Source organism: Vipera berus (assembly GCF_964194415.1).
Source record: "Vipera berus genome assembly, chromosome: 2".
NCBI lineage: Eukaryota > Metazoa > Chordata > Lepidosauria > Squamata > Viperidae > Vipera > Vipera berus.
In genome coordinates this window covers 120,257,531-120,281,414 of record NC_138203.1, presented here as the reverse complement: position 1 = coordinate 120,281,414, position 23,884 = coordinate 120,257,531, and the positions used below count along the sequence as shown (strand labels likewise).

General features: G+C 39.2%; 1 protein-coding gene across 1 annotated transcript; it reads left to right on the top strand.

Moving 5' to 3' along the window:
- Positions 1-38: 38 nt before the first annotated feature.
- Positions 39-19,510, top strand: LOC308663703 (intercellular adhesion molecule 1-like). Its single transcript, XM_081320342.1, has 8 exons — positions 39-218; positions 665-1,399; positions 9,759-10,019; positions 10,259-10,576; positions 11,262-11,540; positions 13,912-14,193; positions 14,338-14,580; positions 18,487-19,510. The coding sequence occupies exons 2-8, from the start codon at positions 1,348-1,350 to the stop codon at positions 18,678-18,680; spliced, it is 1,629 nt and encodes a 542-aa protein (XP_081176468.1). The 5' UTR covers positions 39-218; positions 665-1,347; the 3' UTR covers positions 18,681-19,510.
- The last annotated feature ends 4,374 nt before the right edge of the window (positions 19,511-23,884 follow it).

Below are 23,884 nucleotides of genomic sequence, written 5' to 3'. Positions count from 1 at the left end.
TTCCTTACCACTTCATGAAGTCAAATAGATCTAAATGCATTTGATGATGGCTTTGGGGACCTGACTCATTAGGATGGAAACATTTATGTGTGTGGGAGGGGATAAGTGTCCAATTACTCTTCTGGGGTAAAATATTGGGGGCAAATTGAAACAGGAAATGCTTTCTTATCATTCATGGACATTAGCTTAAAATGTAAAGCAGGTGTCTAAGATATTTTGTTGTTGTTAGTTGCGAAGTCGTGTCCGACCCATCGCGACCCTATGGACAACGTTCCTCCAGGCCTTCCTGTCATCCACCATCCTCCGGAGTCCATTCAAGCTCACACCCACTGCTTCAGTGACTCCATCCAGCCACCTCATTCTCTGTCGTCCCCTTCTTCTATTGTCCTCAATCTTTCCCAGCATTAGGCTCTTCTCCAGTGAGTCCTTCCTTCTCATTAGATGGCCAAAGTATTTGAGTTTTAGCTTCAGGATCTGGCCTTCTAAAGAGCAGTCAGGGTTGATCTCCTCTAGGACTGACCGGTTTGATCGCCTTGCAGTCCAAGGGACTCGCAGGAGTCTTCTCCAGCACCAGAGTTCAAAGGCTTCAATTCTTTGGCGTTCAGCCTTTCTTATGGTCCAGCTTTCACTGCCATACATTGCAAGTCTTAAGATATAAACTAAGTGTAGCAATATTTGATCTATTTATGGAATGTAAAAATACAATATGTGCAGATACAGTAGCACACTCTCATAGTGCACCCCAAAAATTGAAGGTACAAATTCCTTTTTTCTTAAGTTATAAAATGGAGATGGTTAGTGTGGGAAAACAAAAAGTGAAACCATAAAGAACCACCAAGACAAATGAAATTCATTAGCATTTGAATTTTTATGTAATATTAGACCTTAGTATTTACATACCAAAATGGAAAACTGTGGGTATTTTTAGATGTACTGCTAAGACAAAAATGGCTACGGTCATTTGACACACAAAATGATATGAATCATGGAGGCTGGTAGTGAAAGGTTGAGAATGGCTGACCAAGAAAGGTTATTGAAAGAGGCAATTAATAGATTGCAGTGATCAGGAAAAAAGGTGATTTCTTGGGCGGGAAAACTAGGGCCGGAAGAACGGGCTCAGTGAGTCTTAGTGAGGAGGAAGCACGTGTTTCCTGAAGCTGCACAAATGTTAATGAGCTTGGCAAGCTGGGCAGACATAGTTGATAAATGTGCTTTCAGAAGCCACTCGTAGCCTTGAGTGTAGGAGCTCACTCTGCCTCTATTTCTTGCTTTCTCCTGCTCTTTGGACTGATACGGATTTTGGCCTGCCTCTCTCAGGGAATCAACCCAGAACACTGAGAGTGCAACATGCAGAAATTTATCTTCTTTTTTGCCATAGGAGCCTGGGCTGTTACTCAAGGTAAGGAAGGAAACCTCCATGTTTCTCCTACTGATTTGGTGCCTCTCTGAGATTAATCAGATCCATTGATTCTCCCCATCTCACAACAATTCACCCTTTCATCCTGGATTGCTGTACCCCAGGGATGGTGACAGAGGGCCCCATTGAAGGAACGTGGCTTCATCCCCAGCTTTAGTGGAGAGATGTGGGGTTCAAAAGGCACCTTTTCTTTCCATTCCTAAAACTGGCATTCCCTCAGATGTCACAGGGCAAAGCACGAAAAGGAGACAAGTGTTCAGAAAGAGCCCGATAAAATGTAATTATAGTGGGAAGTGGGAATGAGATTAATGTCTATATTGCACATTCCTTGGAACTGGCTGGAGCTTTTTTATATATACAATAGCAAATCATGTCCAGATTTGCTGCCATGTCAGGCTAACCCTACACTATGATTTGAATATGAAGGTTGGCAAGTGGAGATCAAAAACTGCAGCTTTTTGATAAGTTAATTTTATCAGAGGTGCTATAGAGCCGAAAAACATTGTAACGGGTATGTTTGGACATGTTTGGGCTCTTTCTATCTGATATTCATCCTTCAAGCACTTATACAGAATGGCTTGCCTAGGTAGCCAGTCTTTAGGAAAAAATAATACTGGTGGTATCAGAAGACAGCAAAGCATTTTGCTGGTATTTCTCTTTTACTGTCTCCCTCTCCTAAGTGTAGTTCTATAGTTTAACGTCTATGACAGCAAAGCCAAATCTTTTCTGCTCTCTCTCTCCCCTCTTCCTCACTGTGTCTCCCCCTCCCTCTGTATATATATATATATATTAAAAAAATATTTATATAGTATATTAATAAATCTTTAAAGCAACAAAATAAAACAAAATGAAAGGGGGGGAAAGAACAAAAGTAATGGCAAGAGAAGAAAACATATAGTTATACCTTCCACCCTTTTTCTATCATCTTATTCTTCTCTCCATTTTATTTTGACCTTGTTAATCCCCCAAACCAGAAATCATCTTTTCAGCTTTTTCTTTTTTCAGCAAAAAATCCATATAAGGTTTTCACCCAAACCATTTTCTTTAAGCTTTTGGGGACTACAACGTAAATCAAGGACTGGCCATACATAGCCCCCAGTTTCTCCAGATAGTGTCTTTAATGATACCAAAGCTAAATAAAAACTCAGTATTTTTTTAAAAGTTGAAATGATTATATGAGATGTTGGTGTCACCAGCATTTGGTCAAGAAAGCCAAAACCCAACAAGTTTTTACTGGTTTCCCTTATCTGGCCCGTGGGAAAAATACTTACAAATATTTTTATTTTATTTTCATTAGTATCCAAGGAACATGTATATAGTATCCTTACAAACCCCAGGCTGGGAGGATCCATTATGGATCAATGACCTATTAGTATTAGTAAGAAAGAAGGCCAATTGATCAGGACTATGTTCCGATTATCATTTAGTGGCATTTGTAATCCTACCAATTTTTTTTTGAAGTTGTCCCCGTTTTGGAAAAAAAATGAAGTTTTTCTGTGACTGGTGGACTGAAAAAATCAAATTGAGGCAGACTGGGAGATATTGTCTTGTAAGAAATCTTCATGGAATGTTGCCCTGTTAACCTCCATTCACCTTCCTGCATTATTGATTATAATCATCTTTATTCTTATTGCCTTTATTCTTTTTTATATATATACAAATTTTATTGATTTTTTAATATTTATATAAACATGTATTTGTGAAACAATATGGTGGTTGGGTAGTTAAAATAAAAAATAACCAGTTGTAAATAGTTCAGGTTACATCAACAGAGATACCCTCTGTAATTCCCTTAGTGATTACATAGTCAAAATAAGCAAGTTAGTACACTTCTAGTTATAACCTAGTCAATCAACAAAATTTAAAATATATTTTCACTAATACATATCAATATCCTGTTTTTAAATTTTATCTAATTGCAATAAGATATTCTAGAATAGCCTATAGTATATAGGAAAAAGCTTAATTTTGGGTAACCCACAATTCCCTATTTCAATAAAGAATAATTCTTTTGTCTACAAAACTTATATTGTTCATTACAAAACATTCTTATGTTTTACCATTAAAGTCTAGTTTTCATCTTAACAAATCACTAATTATTAGCAATATATTTTTGCCTTAACCGTTCAACCATTATTAAAATGCTATCTTTTATATATAAAATTCTAGATTCTATACTATGGTTCAAAAGTAACCACTGAATATTCTATAAGTCATCTTGACCTTACATCAATTATTAAAATAGTTTCTTTTGATATGTCATTCCAAATTCTATAATATAGTTTGGAGTTATATTCTAAAAGCTTACTTTTGTTTTCCTTTACAAATCTAAAAGCTAAATGTAAAATCAGTGATATTTTTTAGAGATTCCCCTTAATCCATAGAAAGATATTTTTATAGTCTATCTTTAGGAATCCCAAAAAAGAAACAAGTTCAGTTAAATCTAACTGTTGCCTTCCTTTTGTGCCAATCATGCTTCCCTCTTGGTATCTTTAAATTCTCAAATGTATCTTCCTTTCTTCCTATAACCCTTATTTGAATCCAGGGAGCGTGTCCAAATGTCAGTTTTGCAAGGAAAATGTCCCCTTTGTAACCACTGTATTTTTGCTTTGATAATTCAGTTTTTGGTGGTTGATATAATATAGTTGTCATTAAATCAGTCAAATCTTTTTGTTCTTCCAATTCTATCTGGGTTAGGTAGAAAGTAGTAGCTTGTCTTATGGTTGTCATTTGATTAATTGAATTCTCAATATAGTATATTTTAAGGCCTTTAGGGTCTTCACTCTTGGTGTTGCTTTCTTCAGGTGCTGTTGGTTTTTGGCTTGTAAGTTTTGTAGTTGCCATTAGAGTTTGGACTTTAAGGTTTTCTGTAGGTTGCTTTTGTTGTTCTTTGAAATCTCCTATTTTAGTGTTAGTTTCCACTTCTTCTATTTGGTTTTGGGTTATCTTTTCCTCATTTACAGTCAGAATTTGATTTGGTGGCTTTAAGTTGTCAGATTTTTCTTGCAGTTTGGCTTTAATTTGCTCTGTCATTGCCAAGATCATGTCCAGTATCAGTTTATAATCAAGTGGTGGGATGCATTCATCCATGTCATTGTTGTTTGCAGTTAAATCTTCCATGGAGGCTGTTTTAATAATAGTCAAAGATTTTCCACCTCCTGAAGAGTTGTATTCAGTGCCATGTGTTCCCACACTTATCTTTAAGCATTGTTTCAAGGACAGCTCTGTTATTCAATCAGCTCTCACAACAGAAAAAGGAAATTTACTTGCTGTACCAGGTTACGCCACAAGATGTCATCAATAACATATAACATGCAATGTAAGAATTTTTTTTTCCTTTTTCTTTTTCCCCCCAAATTAATATAGAACTTTTGTAGGAGTAGTCCAAATTTTTTTTTCTTTAATTCACAGCCTAGAGACAAGATAGGATAGTGGATCCCCAGCAACAAATAGAAGCTTTTTAGTAAATACAGATAAAATTACTTAAATTCTTTGCTGAATTAATTGAATTTCTTTTGTAGCTTTGAGCCTTTAAGATTTGTTCCCAAAGTAGATATTCGCCATTTTCTAAAAAAATGGGGAAGGAGATTTTCAGGAAAGTCCCACTGGAAGATGGTTAAGGGAATAGGAAAGGTAAAAGCTCACCCAGGTCCTCCAGATTGCTTCTTAGTGCTAGGTCAGACATGTCAAACACAAGGCCCGGGGGCCAGATCTGGCCCGCGAAGTGGTTTCATGCGGCCCGTGAAGCCATCCTGGAAACAGTGAGGGAATGGCCCCTACTGCCTTGGCCCTGGCCCAGAGACCCTCCTTCTGCCAGAGACCCTCAGATCTGTCCCACTCCTGCCCAGGCCTCCATAGGCACCCTTGATGCGAATGTTGTAGAGCTGGCCATGCCCACCCAGTAGGCCATATGCACTCTAGCCACGCCCACCCAGTAGGCCATGCCCACCCAGGCCATACCCACCTGGCCCCCTGAGGGCAACCGCAATGCTGATGCGGCCCTCAATGAAATTGAGTTTGACACCCCTGTGCTAGGTAGTGCTTTTGGCTTTCGGCAGGGAGTGGCTTAGTGATCGGCCATCTTTCTGGCCAGTCTCTTCTTCTTTGGGCCAAAGGAGATGATCCCGGATTGCAGCAGAGGGCTGCTGCCCTTCTGCGATCGCAGGGAAGTCCTTCTCTTGGTAATTGTCCCTCCAGGGCGATTTTTGACCCTTTTCAGGGTGCTCCAAAAAAGCAAGAAATGGACGGCAGGAAGCAGACTGTTCCTGAATGTCTGGAAGCGCCACGCGCACGAACCAGAAGCCTTATTGCATTTATTCTTAACATTTGTTTGATCTTTTAAAGCAAATGAACAAAAGGTTAAACCTCTCCCACTGTAATATGCTTGCACCTTACTTTCCAATTGATTTGTGTCTGCTTTAAGAATGTTATCAAAATTCTGATCAAGTCCAGCTGGGCAAGACCTGAAAGGAAAAACATTGGAAACTACTTTGTGACGAGATGTAGCCAGGCACTGGCAGATTCATTCTGTTTATTTAAGCCAGGGGTAGGCAACCTTGGCTCTTTTATGACTCGTGTACTTAAATTCCATGCTGGCTCAGGAATTCTGGGAGTTGAAGTCCATGAGTCATAAAAGAGCCAAGGTTGCCTACCCCTAATTTAGACAAATGTTGGAAGTCAAGGGGGAGCTGAACAATCATTTCCTCAAATTGTTGCTCCAGAACATCCTAGGACAATGTAATTTTTCTCCACTGAAAGTCTATGGCCCATTAAACAGAAATTGTCAGGAAATCCAAGCCATTGGATTAATACTTGGGATCAGATTTCAACCGATTACTTTGCAATGCTAATTCTCATTATTTTGTATGATGGAAGGTATTAAGGAGAAGGCTATTATCCATTTACGTTGTAATAAATAATAAAATCCCCTACTAAGCTACTTAGAGCACCAGTTTGATGTAATAGTTAAGGCATCAGTGTAAAAAATCCAGTTCTATGAGAGGTGCTTTCCATTGCCATGCTTTGATTGACAGTTCCATCTCCAATGGTCCGTGTCCCCAAAGTCTGAGCTGCTTACTCAGTGTTACTGGTTGTTTGATGGAAGTCAGGAAGAGGATATCATGAGGACTCCTATTAATTTTAAGTTTTCTCTTTTTGAAATTTGAACCAGTCCTCACACCTTATTTTCTATCATTCTCATTGCAAAAAAAGTGAGGGATCTAATTGTAGATTTCCATCGTCATTATTTGCTAGCACAAATGGTTAGGAAAAATATTGAGGCATCCATCACATGGTGATGGGCAACAAAAACAGTTCTACCGAAATCTACTGTTACGAGGCAGATTTCCTGCTTGCAGTTTATGAATCATGAGTTGCACAATCATGGGTTTTAAGTTATTGAAGCACAGAATAGGAGCAACTTAATCTTTCCATTCTCCTTTATAGTTTATTACTGTATGCATCAGTCAAATAAATGTATGCTTTTCATTATAATCTCAAAGATGATTATAATTTATGGTTTAATCCAAAATAGGACTTTAAACCATAAAGGAGAGACCATATATTATAAGACTACACAACTGCAACATTTTGAAAGTATAAAGTACTAGTATGTTGGATCTATAAACTCAGAGAAAATCAAGATTGCTAGTAATATTGCTTCAACATTTATTTCTTGGTTTATAATCTTTGTTTCCCATTTCCAATTAATATCCCCAAGTACTTTATGAAGAAATTGAAAAAGAATCATCTGTAAATTGTAAGAATAAAACATATATGGAAATAGATGTGAGATTGAAAAAAAATAAGTACACTACCAATCCCCACCATTCACACAGGGAAGACATAAATGAAAACATGGGACTTCAATGGACACCTTAATAATGTCAGAAAAGAGGAGGGAAAAATCCCTAAAAGCTGACATCAGGAAGCCCTGTCTGAGAGTGACTGGGAGATGACAATCCACAATCTGGGGCACCAAAAGTAGAATCTCGCCCAAAGCTCTTAGTCACTAACAGAGAAAGAACCTCACTAGATCCCCTGATTTCAAGTTGTTTAGGGTTAGGAATTTTCTCCATTTATGATTCCACGTGGGTGAAGTATGTATTGTATTGGAACAATTTTCTATGACAGTCCAGCTTTGTGCACTTCATTCCTGGTCTTTTTAAGCTATGCTAAGTGTCTGGGATCCTGGTCTTCTCCTCACACTTGGTTGAATAGTTGCTGCTAATTAAAAAAAACAACAACTCTCTGTTGTCATGTTGGACTCTAAGCCAACTTTTGATCCAAAAACGTACTTTTCACCTTATTGGAATTTTTTTTCTGCAGCCAGCAAAGTTAATACTTTTATGTGTTTCAGAGTTCAGGGCTATTATAGCAACAAGATATTTTTTATAGTTTGATGTCCTTTTATGAAACCCTATTGTGTTATTTTTGGTAGTACCTTCAGTAATCTTCTCACCAAAATAACTGTTAAAATCTTAGTAACAATATTTAGCAAAGAAAGTAGGCAGTAATTATTATACTAGGGAAGAGCCTTCCAAATTACAGAGATAAAAACTTCATAGAATGAAGCCAGGAAGGCTTTATTTTTGTAAAGTGTCTGAAATATAAGGGGTACCAATTCCATATGGGTTATCTCATAGGGCTAATCTGATATGTTCCAAGAGCTGATAAAACGTATCTGGAATGTCACTGATTTTCTATAACATTAGGTGTGGAGTCAAAACACTTAAATGTATATTTGAAATTTCTGGAAGATTTATTAAATTTTAAAATTATCTATATATTTGCCAGTTGTACATAAATTTTGTAACATTCTAAACATTAATAATTAATTTTATTATAATTGATCTATTTTGCTTGTGAAGAACTTTTTAGTAAATATATCATTTTACTTGGTTACAAATATAAGAAGCCATTCATTTCATAGGTTTTTCTCCCTGTTCCCAACAAATTTTTTACATTTTTTAAACAATATTCCTTGTCCAAAGAATACAATTGGTTCAACACTAGGTTAATAAACCTAAAAGCATGATATATTTCCTAAAAAATTTTGCAACAGAATCCTTGAGCACTTTTGGATTTTTTTTTACTTCTAGTTCAATTTTACCATATAGTGATGCATGCATCTTTTTCTTCCTGGGGTGATAGGCTAGTAGTAAAATAAGTAGAGGTAGAGGACAGGAAGGCCTGGAGGAATGTTGTCCATAGGGTCGCGATGGGTCGGACATGACTTCGCAGCTAACAACAAAATAAGTACTTTAAGAGTAATTCATTCTATTCCCATATTAGTGGACTATCTGTGGAAAAATGGTATATCTTTCTTTTGCTATTTAACAAAATGTGTTTGCTTCAGCAAGGAGAGGTTAAAAAACCTTCTCCCATGAACTGGGATATTTTTATTCAAAGTCAGTGAATTTACCATGATTGCATGGTAAAAAAATTAAAACTGTTGCATATCTCATCTAAATTATCTTCAAAAATAAAAATAATTGAGACTTGAAATGTGCCATAAGGACTAGATAACACAGTATGTTGGAATTCAACTATATCTAGATGTGCACTACATTAAATCTTAGATATACAGTATATGCAAAGGATATTGTGACTTTCGACATTTGTTTAGTGCAAGCCAATGATGGATCTAAAACTAAAGGCTTTTTGCTTGACGGCTATAGGTCTCAATAACTTTGGGAGCTACATTAGTCTCCAACTGCAACTCAAAGGGCTGGCTTTTCAAAGCCTCCATTTTTCACCATCTGGATATCTGTGGGTCTATCTTCTCCCTGAAATCTTTGCTTGTCCTTTTAGATCTGGACAAAACCATTCCCAACCTTTAAGGAATGGCCTCTGCAGGGATCATGTTGTTGGGCTGTCTCAGTCACCATCTGAATTTTCTAGGACGACTTCCCTAGCCTGATATCTGATGGTCCACAACTCCGTTATCTTTCTGTAGAGCTATTAAGATTTGGTTGTTTCAAGAGGTTTTGGGGTCTTGGGGTTTGTTTCTTCTTTCATTGATGTTGATTGCAGACATGGGCTGTGGATATTCCTCAGGGCTTCAGTAAGTCATGTATAGTTGGGTTTTTAATTTTATCACTTTGCGGGTCTGTGTAAGCAATCTGGAGTCAGATACGATTGGAGTGGCATATAAAGAACAGCTTGAATTTATTTCCAAATAAATATTTTACAGTAAGTTTGCAAGTTTGTCCCTATTGAAGGTCCACATCTGAACTAGAACACACTGGGCTTCCTATTATTCAGTATTAATTTCTAACTTTTCCTCTACTCATCTGTTTCAGTTCATTTTTGCACCAGCTGTGTCTTGTTTTAATTTCAGGAACTGCGGAAGAAGAGTATGTGGAAATTTGGCCTTCAAATCCTGTGGTGGAATTTGGAGGCTCTCTTGACCTGAATTGCACAAGCACTTGTGAAAATGTTGGCATTGAGTCTCCCTATACAAAGGTTTCCATTGAAAATGGATCCAATTGGAAAACCTTTCGTCTCAGCAATGTGAACTATTGGCCAGCCAGCCCTTTGTGCTACGCTGACTGCAAGACTGGACAGAAGAAATCTCCAAAGGCAAACATCATTATTTATAGTAAGTCACTTGCTGGATTGTGTCAATTATGCTCTAGTGTTACCCAAACTGGAGAACTTTAGGATGGTTGGACTTCAACCTCCAGAATTCTCAAACCAATATGGCCTTTACTACAGTAAGCATTCTAGAAAGTGAAGTCCACACATCTCAAAGTTACAGTGGCTGGTATAAAATTGTATAAAACCATTACCTTGATCCATTCAAAGAATTTGATTTAGAAATTTTTTATTCTCTTCCAGAACCTCCAAGCCATATTGAATTGGATACAGTTCCAAAGATGGAGGTGGGCAAGCTGTATAACTTGATATGCCGGGTTTCTGGTGTAGCTCCCATCCGGAACCTCACTGTGACCTTGTTGAAAGGGGAAGAAGAACTTCTGGTAAAGACCTTTGAGGATCATTCTGACCCTGAAGTTGATGATGTTGTGGTGAACCATAACATAACAGCTCAGCAAAATGACCACCACAAGACAGTCACCTGCCAAACATCTCTAGATCTGAATCCAAGTGGACCACTCATGAAAAACACCTCCCACAACATAACATTAGAAAGTTTTGGTGAGATCTCTGTCATTGCTTCAATCCCTTGTTTGGATATTGTTTATAAGCTTTAATTTTAAAGTTGCTTCTCTTAAAATGCACGCCTAAGGGTGTTTGGAGATTTTTTTATCTTCTGGGTTTATTGAAAAATATTGTTGGACTTCCTCTAAAATTTGGCCCAGTCATTTATGCTGATCCCACTGTTCTGATTTTTGTTTGTGTAGATCTGAAGTCCTCTAAGGTACTTCAGCAGTCACCCTCTGAGGGGCTAGAGCAGGGGTGTCAAACTCAATTTCATTGAGGGCCGCATCAGCATTGTGGTTGCCCTCAGAGGGCCAGGTGGGTGTGGCCTGGGTGGGCGTGGCCTACTGGGTGGGTGTGCCTAAAGTGCATATGGCCTACTGGGTGGGCATGGCCAACTCTACATCGTTCACATCAAGGGTGCCTATGGGGGCCTGGGCAAGAGTGGGACAGATCTGAGGGTCTCTGGCAGGAGGAGGGTCTCTGGGCCAGGGCCAAGGCAGTGGGGACCGTTCCCTCACTGTTTCCAGGATGGCTTCGGGGGCCACATGAAACCACTTCGCGGGCCGGATCTGGCCCCCGGGCCTTGTGTTTGACATGTCTGGGCTAGAGGGAGAGAGTACTATTGTGGCTGTGATTTCTTTTGCAATAACTGACATGATTTCTCTTACTTTCTTGGTAGATTTTGCAGATGCTCCCCTGCTCCATGCTGGCCTGTTCTTAGAAGCTGGGACCCCAATGAAAGTGACGTGTGATACACCTAAGATTTCCCCAGCCGATGAGGCCATATTTGATCTGTGGTTTGCAGGGAAGTCCCTGAACTTCAGCACCACTGTGATGGGAGACTTGGCAAGTGCCCAGGCTGTGATAGGCTCTTTCTCAGTTGGAGATCAAGCGTTGATCTGCAAGGTCTCTCTGGGAACAGTGACCAAAATCGTGACGAAGATGGTGAATGTGTTTGGTGAGTCTCCTATTTGTAATTACTAACACAGACAGATTTAGAAGAGTTTTCTTCCATCTATTTGAACAAACCTAGAAGAAGTTAGAAGTTAGATTGATTTTATTTTGAAAAGCAAAACTTCAATAATGGTTTGGATCAGTCTTTCTGTCATTATTAACACAGACAGATTTAGAAGAGTTTCCTTCCATCTGTTATAAGTTATACTGGCTTATGTTGAAAAACAAAATTTCAGTAAAATATTAGATAGTTTAAGTAGCTGAAGTGAGTCCTCTTTGAAACGAATGGAATTGAAGGAATAAAACATTTATCCCAGTTGTATTTTCATTGAGACTGAAGAGCAACTACAGGATTACAGGATTAATCCTATAATCCTGTATTTAGCTCTGGGAAGTGGGGGGGAAGTGGATGGGTTTGGGGTGGGAGGGATTTGGGGATATATTGTAAAATTTTGTTTTTGTAAAACTCTTTAATAAAAAAAAGAGACTGAAGAGCAACTATTAAAGGGTGAACCAAACTAAACACTCCTATTCAAATTAAATACATCCAGAACTTGGATCTAATGTAAACCATTGGATTGAATGAAGCATGAAATATAGTGCCAGGGTTTGGGAAAGCTGATTCCAAATGACTGAGAAGCGTAGCTTCCATCAAAGACGTTTTTTCTCATGTTTCCAGCTAACAGTGTCCCTGCATTCCACAAAGATCTAACTTCAACCTTGGTTTTACAGTTTACATTTACATAAGTATGGTAATATAGCAGAGCCCATATTTAAAATATTTTTCTATGTATTTGTCATAAAACAAAACCAAACCCTAGGAATAATCTATTCTGGTTTCTGATTTTTAAGTTTTAAATTGGTTTTAGTGACAACTTTCACACGATGAAAGTAGTAAATGAAGTAAATACACCATTTATTTGCTGGTCTATTTCTATACCCAAGCATCAGGTTATTGTAATACATGTTGATACATAAAGAAGAGTTTAGAGGGATCAATCTGAGTTAACCAAATATATAACAGAAAAGAGCATGGGGAAATGGGGAAAAATGCCATTCTAACCTTATTTCCTTCTTGTAAATCACTCATACCTATGTTCTTCTAAAATACAGTCCTGAACCCAAACTATAGTTTTGACTCACAAGAAGAATCCTGTGATGTATGTTTGGCTGAGAAAGAGCAAAGAGCCAAAGTCACTTAGTAAACTTTCATAGCTAGGATGCCTTTGATCACTAGTCTCTTTTATCCTGCTCCAATATCACATTCATTCTGTCTATATTTACTGATGGATTGAAAGAAAGGAAAAAAGGACCCAGCTTGAGTCAGTCACCAAGAGTAAAGGTTTAGTCTTCCAAGCTTTCAGACTTGTGCTGCAGCCCATCAGAGAACTTCTCTCTAACAGATGAGTGTGCTTTGGGCTATTCTTTGTGTGGTATTTATATGGTGCCTTGTTTTGTGTGGCTTTTTAGTTGCTGATTGGAATGTTGATGGCCGGCTATTAAGTCGTTGGATGTTGTTTCCTTGTGCTGCCAAGCCTTCACCTCCTAAGTACTTGATAAGCTGGTGGTAAATCAGTACTCCTGCTGACTGATGAGGGACCCAGTTTCTCAAGCTTCAGTCACTTTCCTGGCTGTTTTTATACCTGCTTGTCCAACATCTTAGTAGCTGCAAAATTGGAAGTATGTCCTTATTCGTTGCAATGTGAGGCTACCAATGATTTTGGGTCTCCTCGTCTGACCACTTGGTCGTGTTCTTGCAATTTGGTGGTTAGCTTCCTCCCTATCTGCTCTACATAGTCATAGGGGCAATCCATGCAGGGGATCTGGTAGATTACATAGGAAGCATCTCCCACCTCCAAGCAATCTTTACAATGCATAATCTGTCCTCATATGGTAGCCTCTGGGCAATGTGTGATGCCCATTTGCAGACCTCGGAAGCTGCATTCTACTCCTTCTGAAATGTTTTGGATACATGGGTACCCATTTGTTACAAGATGCCTGCACAACCCGGTGGAGAGAAAAAGGAAGAAACAAGGTACAACACCAACTACGTGGTACAACCTGGCGTAGATCAAAAACATTTTGGAAGCAGTAGAACAGAGTTTCCGAGATTACATACTCCAAAAGCATACTCTGCTAAGAGAGAAGTTCCCTGAGGATGGGTTCCAGCACGAATCCAAAAGCTTGGAAAACTAAATCTCTGGTCCTGGTGACTGAACCAGATTGGATCCTGGGACACATATATTTGCCTTCATTTATGAAAGGAAAAAAACAAGATTAAGAAGGCCTTGATGAGCAATTTTTATAATTAAGTTAGCTCACCTTAGTCAGTCCATCTAGATGCATAATCCCTGCTCTGCTCTATTCCCTCACAGCTTTACCAAAACCCATCTTGCAGATTGGCAGTTCATTAGCGGTCGTCAATCAAACAGTGAATATTACATGTAGCGCTGGTGGCAGTGCTTCCCCTGGTTTTAAAATGCAGATCATGGATGCTGCCAAAATCTTAGCATCCGGCAACAACGAAGAACATTTCCTGCAGCATGCAGTGATTGCTCAGCAAGAGGATAATGGGAGGGAATTCATTTGCCAAGTCATCCTGATCATTGAAGGGCACATCAAGGAAAGAAACATATCCCAAAATCTCACCGTCTTCTGTGAGTAGGCAAAAAAAACAAACATGTTATATTCCTAGAGATTTAGAACTCTGAAAGGCTTACCAAATGTGCAGCAGAATAAATGAAGATGCGTCACACTGAGCATTATCACCAATGAAATTAACGTTTTCTTTTCCATTCTAGATGGTCCCCAAATAAATGATTCCAACTGTCCCCATGCATTGACCTGGAAGGAGGGAAGTACAACATCATTTGCCTGTTCAGCCCTGGGAAACCCCACACCAACTGTTCAGTGCTGGAAAGATGGGAGGCCTTATAACATTGGGGAACCACAGCTGGTTCAGAGAGAGCATGGTGGCATTTATCACTGTAATGCTACCAACCAGTATGGCTTTGATGTTAGAGATGTGACCATACACGTTGAATGTAAGTTTGCCTCTTGCTCTAAAGAACAAAAATAATTGGGGGTCTTTTACCACTCAACCAGCACTTTGTTGAAGTTTATTTGTCACATGCAAGTTAAAAGTGCAATCCAATAAAATGTTACTTGACAAAGAAAGTGATAGGAACTCTCATCTCAGCTGTTTGTATCACTTCCAATCCAGAAAGACTGGTATTGTTTCTAATAGATAAGGAAGCATCTACTACAGGGGTGTCAAACTCAATTTCATTGAGGGCCGCATCAGCATTGCGGTTGCCCTCAAGGGGCCGGGTGGGTATGGCCAGGGTGGGCGTGGCCTACTGGGTGGGCGTGGCTAGAGTGCGTATGGCCTACTGGGTGGGCATGGCCAGCTCTACATCGTTCGCATCAAGGGTGCCTATGGGGGCCTGGGCAGGAGTGGGACAGATCTGAGGGTCTCTGGCAGAAGGAGGGTCTCTGGGCCAGGGCCAAGGCAGTGGGGGCCGTTCCCTCACTGTTTCCTGGATGGCTTCACGGGCCGCATGAAACCACTTTGCGGGCCGGATCCGGCCCCCGGGCCTTGTGTTTGACATGTCTGATCTACTATGAACTAGTGAAGAGATTCCCTTATGTGTGGATATTAACTGAGTTTCATGCACCCAAATAATACTTCAATATCTTTGAGTCACCATTTTCTTTTATCAATATGAGTTTTACTGCTTTCTCAAAATATAAAATACAAAGAGAAATTCAAAAAAGTCATGGAAAACTAGAAGAAGGGGAAGGGAAAAGAAAAAAGATAGTGCTAAGAGGGAAAAGAAAAGAAAAAGGCACCAACTTCCGACTCTCCTTAGCACAGTAGAAGATGCCAACATTACAATCACAACTTTTTACTTTTACAGAACAATATGTACAAACCATTTCCATACCAAAAAACCTATCTATTTAGCAAAAACAAAATCGAAATTTCATTTTTCTTTTTCATTGCAAGCACAAAGTCTGGAAGCAATTTCAAAATAGAAACAAGATTAGATATATTCTCTTCTTTGGACAAAAGAATCAATTTGACCATCTCTGCTACTCTTTGCTGTGGGGAATAATATATACCTCTATTGACTCATTAATCTTTATCATAATTCATATTAAGGGAATCCTCTATATAATTTCAGGGGGGGGGTTTAACCCGAAAGGGAGAAAACACTCCCTGATTTGGATATTTTACTAACTATAAACAATACTCAAATATTATATATAAAAGGGAAAACGAAATGAAACAAAACAACAAGGTTAGGACGCTGAGCTTGTCGATCAGATGGTCGGCAGTTTGGCGGGTCGAATCCCGAGTGCCGCGTAGCAGAGTGAGCGCCTGTTACTCGTCCCAGCTTCTGCCAACCTAGCAGTTCGAAAGCACGTAAAAATGCAAGTAGAAAAATAGGGACCACTCCGGTGGGAAGGTAACAGCGTTCCATGCGCCTTTGGCGTCTAGTCATGCCGGCCACATGACCACAGACACGTCCTCGGACAAGCGCTGGCTCTTCGGCTTTGAAATGGAGATGAGCACCGGCCCCTAGAGTCAGAAAACAACTAGCACGCATGTGCGGGGGAAACTTTACCTTTACCTTTTTATTCATTTTAAACCTAGAACCTAAAACAAAAAACTGCATTAAGGCTTTCACAACATTACATAAAAAATAAAAAGTAAGGCAAAAAACAGAGGACATACATTTACATGCATACATACATTTGTAAATATATGAATTGTATGTATACATTGATATGCATTGTGTACATATAAAGCTACCTAAACTTTTTTTTCAATACATATGTCAAAGCTTATATAAAATTTTTTATCCTAATTAAATCATTGTATTTAAGTCACTCCCTCCAGCTTATCTTCATAGAATGAAATCTTTTTCTTCTCAAGGGTATCTATCAAGTCTCTTTTCTTCAAGAAGTTCTCAGCCTTATTTATATCCATAAAAATGTCCCAAGATTGTTTTGTTATACACTGTAGATTAACCTGGAGCAAATCCTCATAGAATAAAGTTTCCATCTCTAAGATGGCTATCATATCTTTTTTTTCTCTCAAAGAATTCTCAACCTTATTGATATCCATGAGGAAAAACTCCCAAACGTGACCTCATAAGAGTTGTGACTTTACTTGACACTCTTATTTCAGTTGCACTGGGAGGATTATATTCAAACCATCATCATAATAGTAGCTGGTGTCAGATATTCCTAAGGTACAGTTAGGTTATTTGCGCTGTCCAGCATTTGTAGAGTTGACTCAGTGGTTGATAGTTTTCTATAGTGGGTTGTTAATCTTTTTTAATCTCCTTTGTATTATTAGTATTTTGAAACCCTAGGTGATTTATGACATAATTAATTTTCTGTATTCTGATTTTTGGAAGATTTCTTTGATGACAGACTTCAGCTCCGAGTTAAATATCTTCCTGTTTAATTTCAGCTCCTTCTAGTGGTCAAAACCTATTTTTTATTTCTTTATTTTTTGTCCCCCCTCCTTTTCCCCCCTTTTTCTGGCCAATCAGAGTTCATGAAAATCAGATAAATTCCTCCTCCACCACCACACAGATTATTTTAAAAGTAGTAAATTAAAAGCCACAACTTTTATCCTTATATTTCAAAAAAAAAGTACTCCATGCTTCCTTCTTTTGGCTGCTTCCAGCAACCCTCTTCCTTGTCGTTTAACAATAAAGGAGTTTCAAAGATGGCATATAGCTTCAAAAAGGCATGGTAAGCTGTAACTAAAGAGAGCCTCTTTTAGCTCATGAAAACAATAATCTCGCAAACTGATTAATAAATTAAAGGCACAGCTTATTGTCCATTTGAAAAATAAATTCCAAAACGGCTGTTTTATCCAACAATGTGATTTTGGCCTCACGCTCCCCAGCTTCATCTCACCATCTATTTTTGAGCAAGGCTTCTAAAAAAAGCTTGCAGACATTTGCTGTTATCGGAGGATCTTGAGAGATGATTCTGGGACTCTCCCTAATCCAGGAGGTCAAATAAATGAAAGGAAGCCTATTCCGTCTGTTGTTAAGTTGGGAAAATGACAGTCCAAAGAGAAGAGATTTTCTGAGTCACCATTTTCTGACCTAATGCCAAACAAATATGTTAGCTTTTGATTCTCATCCTCAGTGTCCCTGCCATTGGCTAGGGATTAAGAGAACATACAGCTAACATTTTAGGAAGGCATCCATTTGCAGATGGTTAACTTGGAGAGTGTGTATTTAGATGCACCAAAACATTCCCGATATATCTTCTAGAATTTGGAAGTATAAACCCTTTTTTTTTTAACCCAGAACATTTCTTAAAACATGAGGAATCTCAACAAGGGACTAGGTTTTTGGAAGTTAAGTTTGTCTAATAGGAAACAGAGGGTAGTTTGGTTAAAGTACCAGGATAAAAATCAAGAGACTGTGAGTTTTAATCTTGCTTTAAGCTCAAAGTCACCCGGGGTGACTTTAGGCCATTCCGTCTCTCTCTGCCCTAGCAAGAAAGCAATTGCAAGCAAGTTCTGAAAATCTTGCCATGAAATCTGCAGGGATTTCTCTAGGCCGTTGCCTAGAGTCAAAAACAACTTGAAGGCACGCACAAAAACAGTAAACAGCAAGATAGATTGAGACTCAGCAGGAAACTATGGAAGAAGAGCAGGCTGACCGGGTAATTCTGGGAGTTGAAATCCACAAATCTTAAAGATCTGGAGAGTTAAAAACACTGATTTACAGTACATTTTGCAATTTGTATATATTTTTTCTTAGCTATGGAAGCTAAACCACTCCCTTTTCAGAACAGTTATGGGGTGTGTTTGTTTGTCGAGGGGGTGGGGGATGGGAAGTCCTAATATACTTGCAGCTCTCTGGAATGCTCAGTCATTTGATTTTCAGCTCTTTTGTCTTTTTCTTCCACAGCTTACCAGCCCAATATCTTTGCAATCGTCATGGGAACACTTGCAATGGCTGTGGTTGTTATTTTCTTGGGAGGAATGGTTTTTTACAATAGAAAGAAGAAATGTAGGATATACCATCTCTGGAAACGGCAACAGCCACAAGCGGCAATAACCTCAGAGTTGCAACCCTGCCTGAATTCAACAACCAATGTCTAAATGAATGCTACTGTAGTTGCTACAAACTGTAGAAAAACGTCAACCATACCAGCAGGAGTATGGCTACAGCAGGGATCATCACTTGATTTATCACTGAGGAAGAAGCTACAGAAAAGCGTTCCTCAGTTCCCAATGCCTGCTGGAGACAATTTTCTTTGGATTTTGTCTTTGCGACTTTCAGATAGTGACTGGTGTCATGCACTACAAGGGCACTGCATTCCTCTGTTTTCTTAAGATCTCCCCCTACCAAGATGGTGTCCCAGCCTCACTATTCTGGGCTATGGCCTAAATTCAGCCATTCAGTGGAAAACAGCACCAAGAAACGAGGAGGAAAACATCACCAACAGCCTAAACAGTTCCCATTGCAATGGATAGTTCTTTTTGTCTCGCAGTGTAAAACATCTGCTTGATTCCATGTCATATTGTTGTTTCGGCAGCAACATGCTATATATTATAGGAATAATGTCTATTTCTGGACATTTACACTTGCAAGCTTCTCATAACATAGATGACTAAAAATGGGGCTTATCGAGTGACAAATCCTGTATCAAATGTCAGGAAGCCAGAATTATTTTTTTTGTCTGTTTCTTTGTTTTTCAATTCTGGCACATGGACGTTTGATGAAAGTCATCACATACCATGAATGTGAGTCAGCTTATAGTGAACAGTATCAGGCTAAACACAGGAAGATTTTTCTCTGACAAGAAGATTATTTGGATTTTGGAAAGGACTACAGTGAAAAGCCAGTGACGTACAACTTCTTCACAACTCAGCTAATCTTTTTTTTTTAACAGTTGTCTTTTATTACAGGGATAATAAAATGAATGCTTAAATTATTTAGTTAGTTAGTTATTTTATTGGCTGCTCATGTTACCATCAAGGTAACAATGGACAGCTCACAATCATAAAAATTATATGTAGATGTATATACACACATATACATATGCATACATATATACACATAGACATAGACATGTACATATGAATATACATATACACCTATTCCTTGCCCACCTAGCAGTTCAAAAGCATGCAAGTGCAAGTAGAGTAATAGTTACCTCTTCAGCGGGAAGGTAACAGCGTTCTGTGCACTTTTGGCATGGAGCCAGGCTGGCCACATGACCATGGAAAACGTCTTCGGACAACCCTGGCTCCCTCAGCCAAGAAACTGAGATGAGCACCATCCCTTGAGTTGGACATGACTAACAAGGAAAACTTTACCTTTTATATATTAAAAATGCAATTAGTACCTGCAATCAATATGATCCAGTTGCAGATGAGGAGGGCAGGGGCAGGATGGGTGGAGGTGGGATTCAATGTTAATCGATCAACCACCTCCAACGTGATGCTTCCCCATTGAGGCTTTGAGCTAACTGGCAGAGCCAGGTCTTTAGGCTCTTATGGAAGGTCAGGAGGGTTGGGGGTTGACCTCACATTGGGGGTGGGGGGAGATGTTCCAGAGAACAGTTGCAACGGCAGAGAAGGCCCTTCTCCTGGACCTCACCAACCAGAATAATCGGGCTGATGAGGTCTGCAACATGCCAGCACAGGTGGGACAGGCCAATCCCAGTGGGATGCGATCATCCATCAACTAGCCTGGACCTATGCCATGAAGGACTTTAAAGATGATTAACAACACCCTGAATTGCACCCAGAAGCAGTCTGGCAGCCAATGCAGCTCACGCAGCAGTGATGTTACAAGGGCCGTTCTTCAGGTCCCCAAAACTGCCTGCGCTGCCGCACTCTGCACCAGCTGTAACTTCCAAATGCTCTTCAAGAGTAACCCCATGTAGACCCCATTGCAGTAGTCCAGATGAGAGATGACTAGAGCCTGAATGACTGAGCGCAGGGACTCCTGATCCAGGAAAGGCCGCAACTGGCTCAATAGTTACATAAATTTCAATTCTACTCAATTCCCTTTTTTCTCTAGAATAAGTGCACAGCCCTGATCCAGCTTCATTCATTTGCATGACAGTAAGTAAATAAAACACCCTCTGGGTGTGGCATGCTTTAATGCCTGGATGATTTAAGACATTTAATTTTATTCATAAGCTTGTCTCCTCTTCGAAATCAGCATAAACCAGAGTAAAACTTACTTTCCTCCTCATTACTATTCTATTTGAAAATCTGCCAGCGCCATCTACTATGAATAGCAGGGCTGTACCTGAATTTAAAATGATGGAGAAAATTAAAAACAGTTTAATAGCTACTTGATTGGATTTGGATAAAGCTATCCTACAGTAGCAGGAGTGCAAAAATTCAGATGAACATGAGATGGCAGCAAAGTGATTATGAAAACAGACACATCTCAGCAAGATCAAGAAAGAAATTTTATGCTACTATTAGGGCAAAAATGAAAAAAAAAGAAAAAGAAAAGAAAAAAGAATGTAAACTTATGAATTAGAGGTAATCCATTTGTTGGATCTGAAAAAATATGGCAAGCTCTTATTCTTTCATAAGATGGTATTAAAAAGCCACAACTGACTATGTTTAAAGTAAAAACACCCAACTGTGAGCTAAATGAAAAAAGGATCAAAGTTGTAGCCAAGGCCGGGAATATTAAAATTGATGGTAGCTGTAAAAGCCTACACCAGCATATTGTATTTTTACCTCTTTTAATTTAATTTCTATTACATTAATAGAAATTAATGCTGAAGATTTTCAAATAACAATCCTTTCTTTTAAGTTAACATAACATTGCTGTTTGGGGAGAATGCAATAGAGTTGTAGTAATTTTTTAATGTGTGTAATGGTACACCAAATCTCAAAGAATCTAATTCTGTGTAATAAATGAACCTTGCCTGTTATGTGTATAAATGAATGATTCTTATTGCTGTCTTCAGCTAAGAGAGGCCAAGGCCAGGTTGCCCCATGTATGACAGAGTCAAATATGGCAAGGGTGTGTGAACTTCAACATGGTCACGATGGCCTACAAATCCTGAGTCTGATGCAAGCACAAGGGTTTAGGAAGTCACAGCTATATCTGCAATTCCAGGGACTGTACAGATGACAATTATGTTTGACCAGAGCAACAGAGGAAGGCTTAAAAGACAAACACCCAATCAATAAGAATTGCTCACTCCCAAAGAAGCCTCACAGAGGGCAGTTCCACCCTGCAGTGCAAGTTGATTGTCTCTCATCTCTCTTGATTGTTTCTCCGGCCAGTTTCGGAAATTCTTTTCCAAATTGCAGCAACCTGGCAAAGGACCCAGGATGATGCTCACTCTGGACTCCTGGCATCCCATGGTTTGATTGGTCATTCCCTGCCTGCTCCCCTTCCCAGCCATGCAGGGAAAGCAAACTTCACTGACTAGCTCTGGTGGGGTTGGGTCTACCAATACCTGCCTTTTCCTCTTAGAGATTGTTCCCTTCTCACTCATTCCCTCTCTTTTGCCTTCCTTTCCCAAACATTTATACATCTGGGTGCCTTCATCCCTCCTTTGGTGCTAGTGTATAGCTTTCATTTTTCTCCCCCCCCCCCATGGTATCCTTGCAATTCCAACAATACAATAATGAATGTGGTGGGGTTTTTCTTTCTTTCCCATTTCCTTCATACATAGGCCCTTGGAAAATCTGATGCAAGGAAGAACTGGATAGTTCAGTTTCACAGAAACAAAGCAGCAGTTATCTTACACGATCACTTGAAGACGTTGTCAAAAACAAAAGAAAGGGAAGGGAAAGCAAAGGGCGTAGGCTTCATCCAGCTTGGGCACAAATCCAAAGAGTGCCCACTGGGAAATGTCAGGGTTGAATGGAGTGATACGATTCTAGCATTGAGGATGGTTATTGGTTTATAAACATAGCAGACCACCATTGGGCTAAGCAGATTATTTAAAGAAAAGCAATTGCCAATTGGCAAACAACATAGCAGCCAGACTGCCCAGGAGTAATGCTGCTTCCCAAGCAGAACAAAGCACAGGACACCATCCCCCCAGTGTGAGGGCTTAAGATGACTCAGATCAGAAAACAGTAATTGCCCTTTTTGAACTGAAGTTGGGAAGAAAATGGTGTGGGGTATATTTGCAAAAGAATGGGAGTAAGAGTAGGAGAACAATGTCATCTGTTCCTACATTCAAGAAGTATTGCTGATGGGCCAAGAATTAGGCGCAGGTCTAACCAGGATTACTGATAGAGGAAAAGGCAGGTAAGGTGTAGGAACATTGGCAATTGGATATCTTTGTACAGGTAGTCCTCGACTTACAACAGTTCATTTAGTGACCATTCAAAGTTACCACAGCACTGTATGACTTATGACTGTTTTCCATAATTACAATCTTTGCAGCATCCCCATGGTCATGTGATCAAATGAACCAGGTGCTTAGCAACTGGTTTATATTTATGACCTTTGCTATGTCCTGGGGTCAGTGATCACTTTTTGCAACCTTGTGAGAGGCAAAGTCAATGGGGAAGCCAGATTCACTTAACAGGTTACTAACAGATTCACTTAACAGGTTACTAACTTATCAACTGCAGTGATTCACTTAACAACTGTGGCAAGAAATGTTGTAAAATGGGGCAAAACTCACAATAAATGTCTCACTTCACAAGATAAATTCTGGGCTCAATTGTGGTCATAAGTTGAGGACTACCTGTATCCCCTTTATATCTTAGTTTGTTAGGAGAGGAATTCCTTGACCCTGATGATGATGATGATGATGATGATGATGATGATGATGATATCTATTTGTTGATGGCACTGGGGAGCTGGTTACATGAAACCTTGATTTCATGATCAAGGAGAAATGTGGAGATCTTGTGCTGTTTGGCAAACTACCACCCTGTTTTTCAGGATCTGAGAATTCCTTTATAGTTTGGTGAGGTGATTAAGGTGCTGGCCTAAAAACCAGGAGACTGTGAGTTCTAGTCCATCCTTAGGCCTCAAAGCCGACTCGATAGGTTTGAGCCAGTTATTCTTTCTCAGCCCAATTCACCTCACAGGATTGCTGTTGTGGGGAAAATAAGAGAAAGAAGAAGTATTGGGTAAGTTTGTTGCCTTGAATTAACTTATAAAATAATAAATATGGGATATAAAATTAATAAATAAACCAATGATGAACGATTGGAAAGAAGTGTTTCTTTGATTTCATTTAATCTTCATCAGCCATCTTAATAGATCAGTGGGGTCAGATCAGCTGTACTGGGAAGCCTCCATAAATTGTTGCTGCAGTCATTTCATATATAATGAATGTATATATGTATTAGAA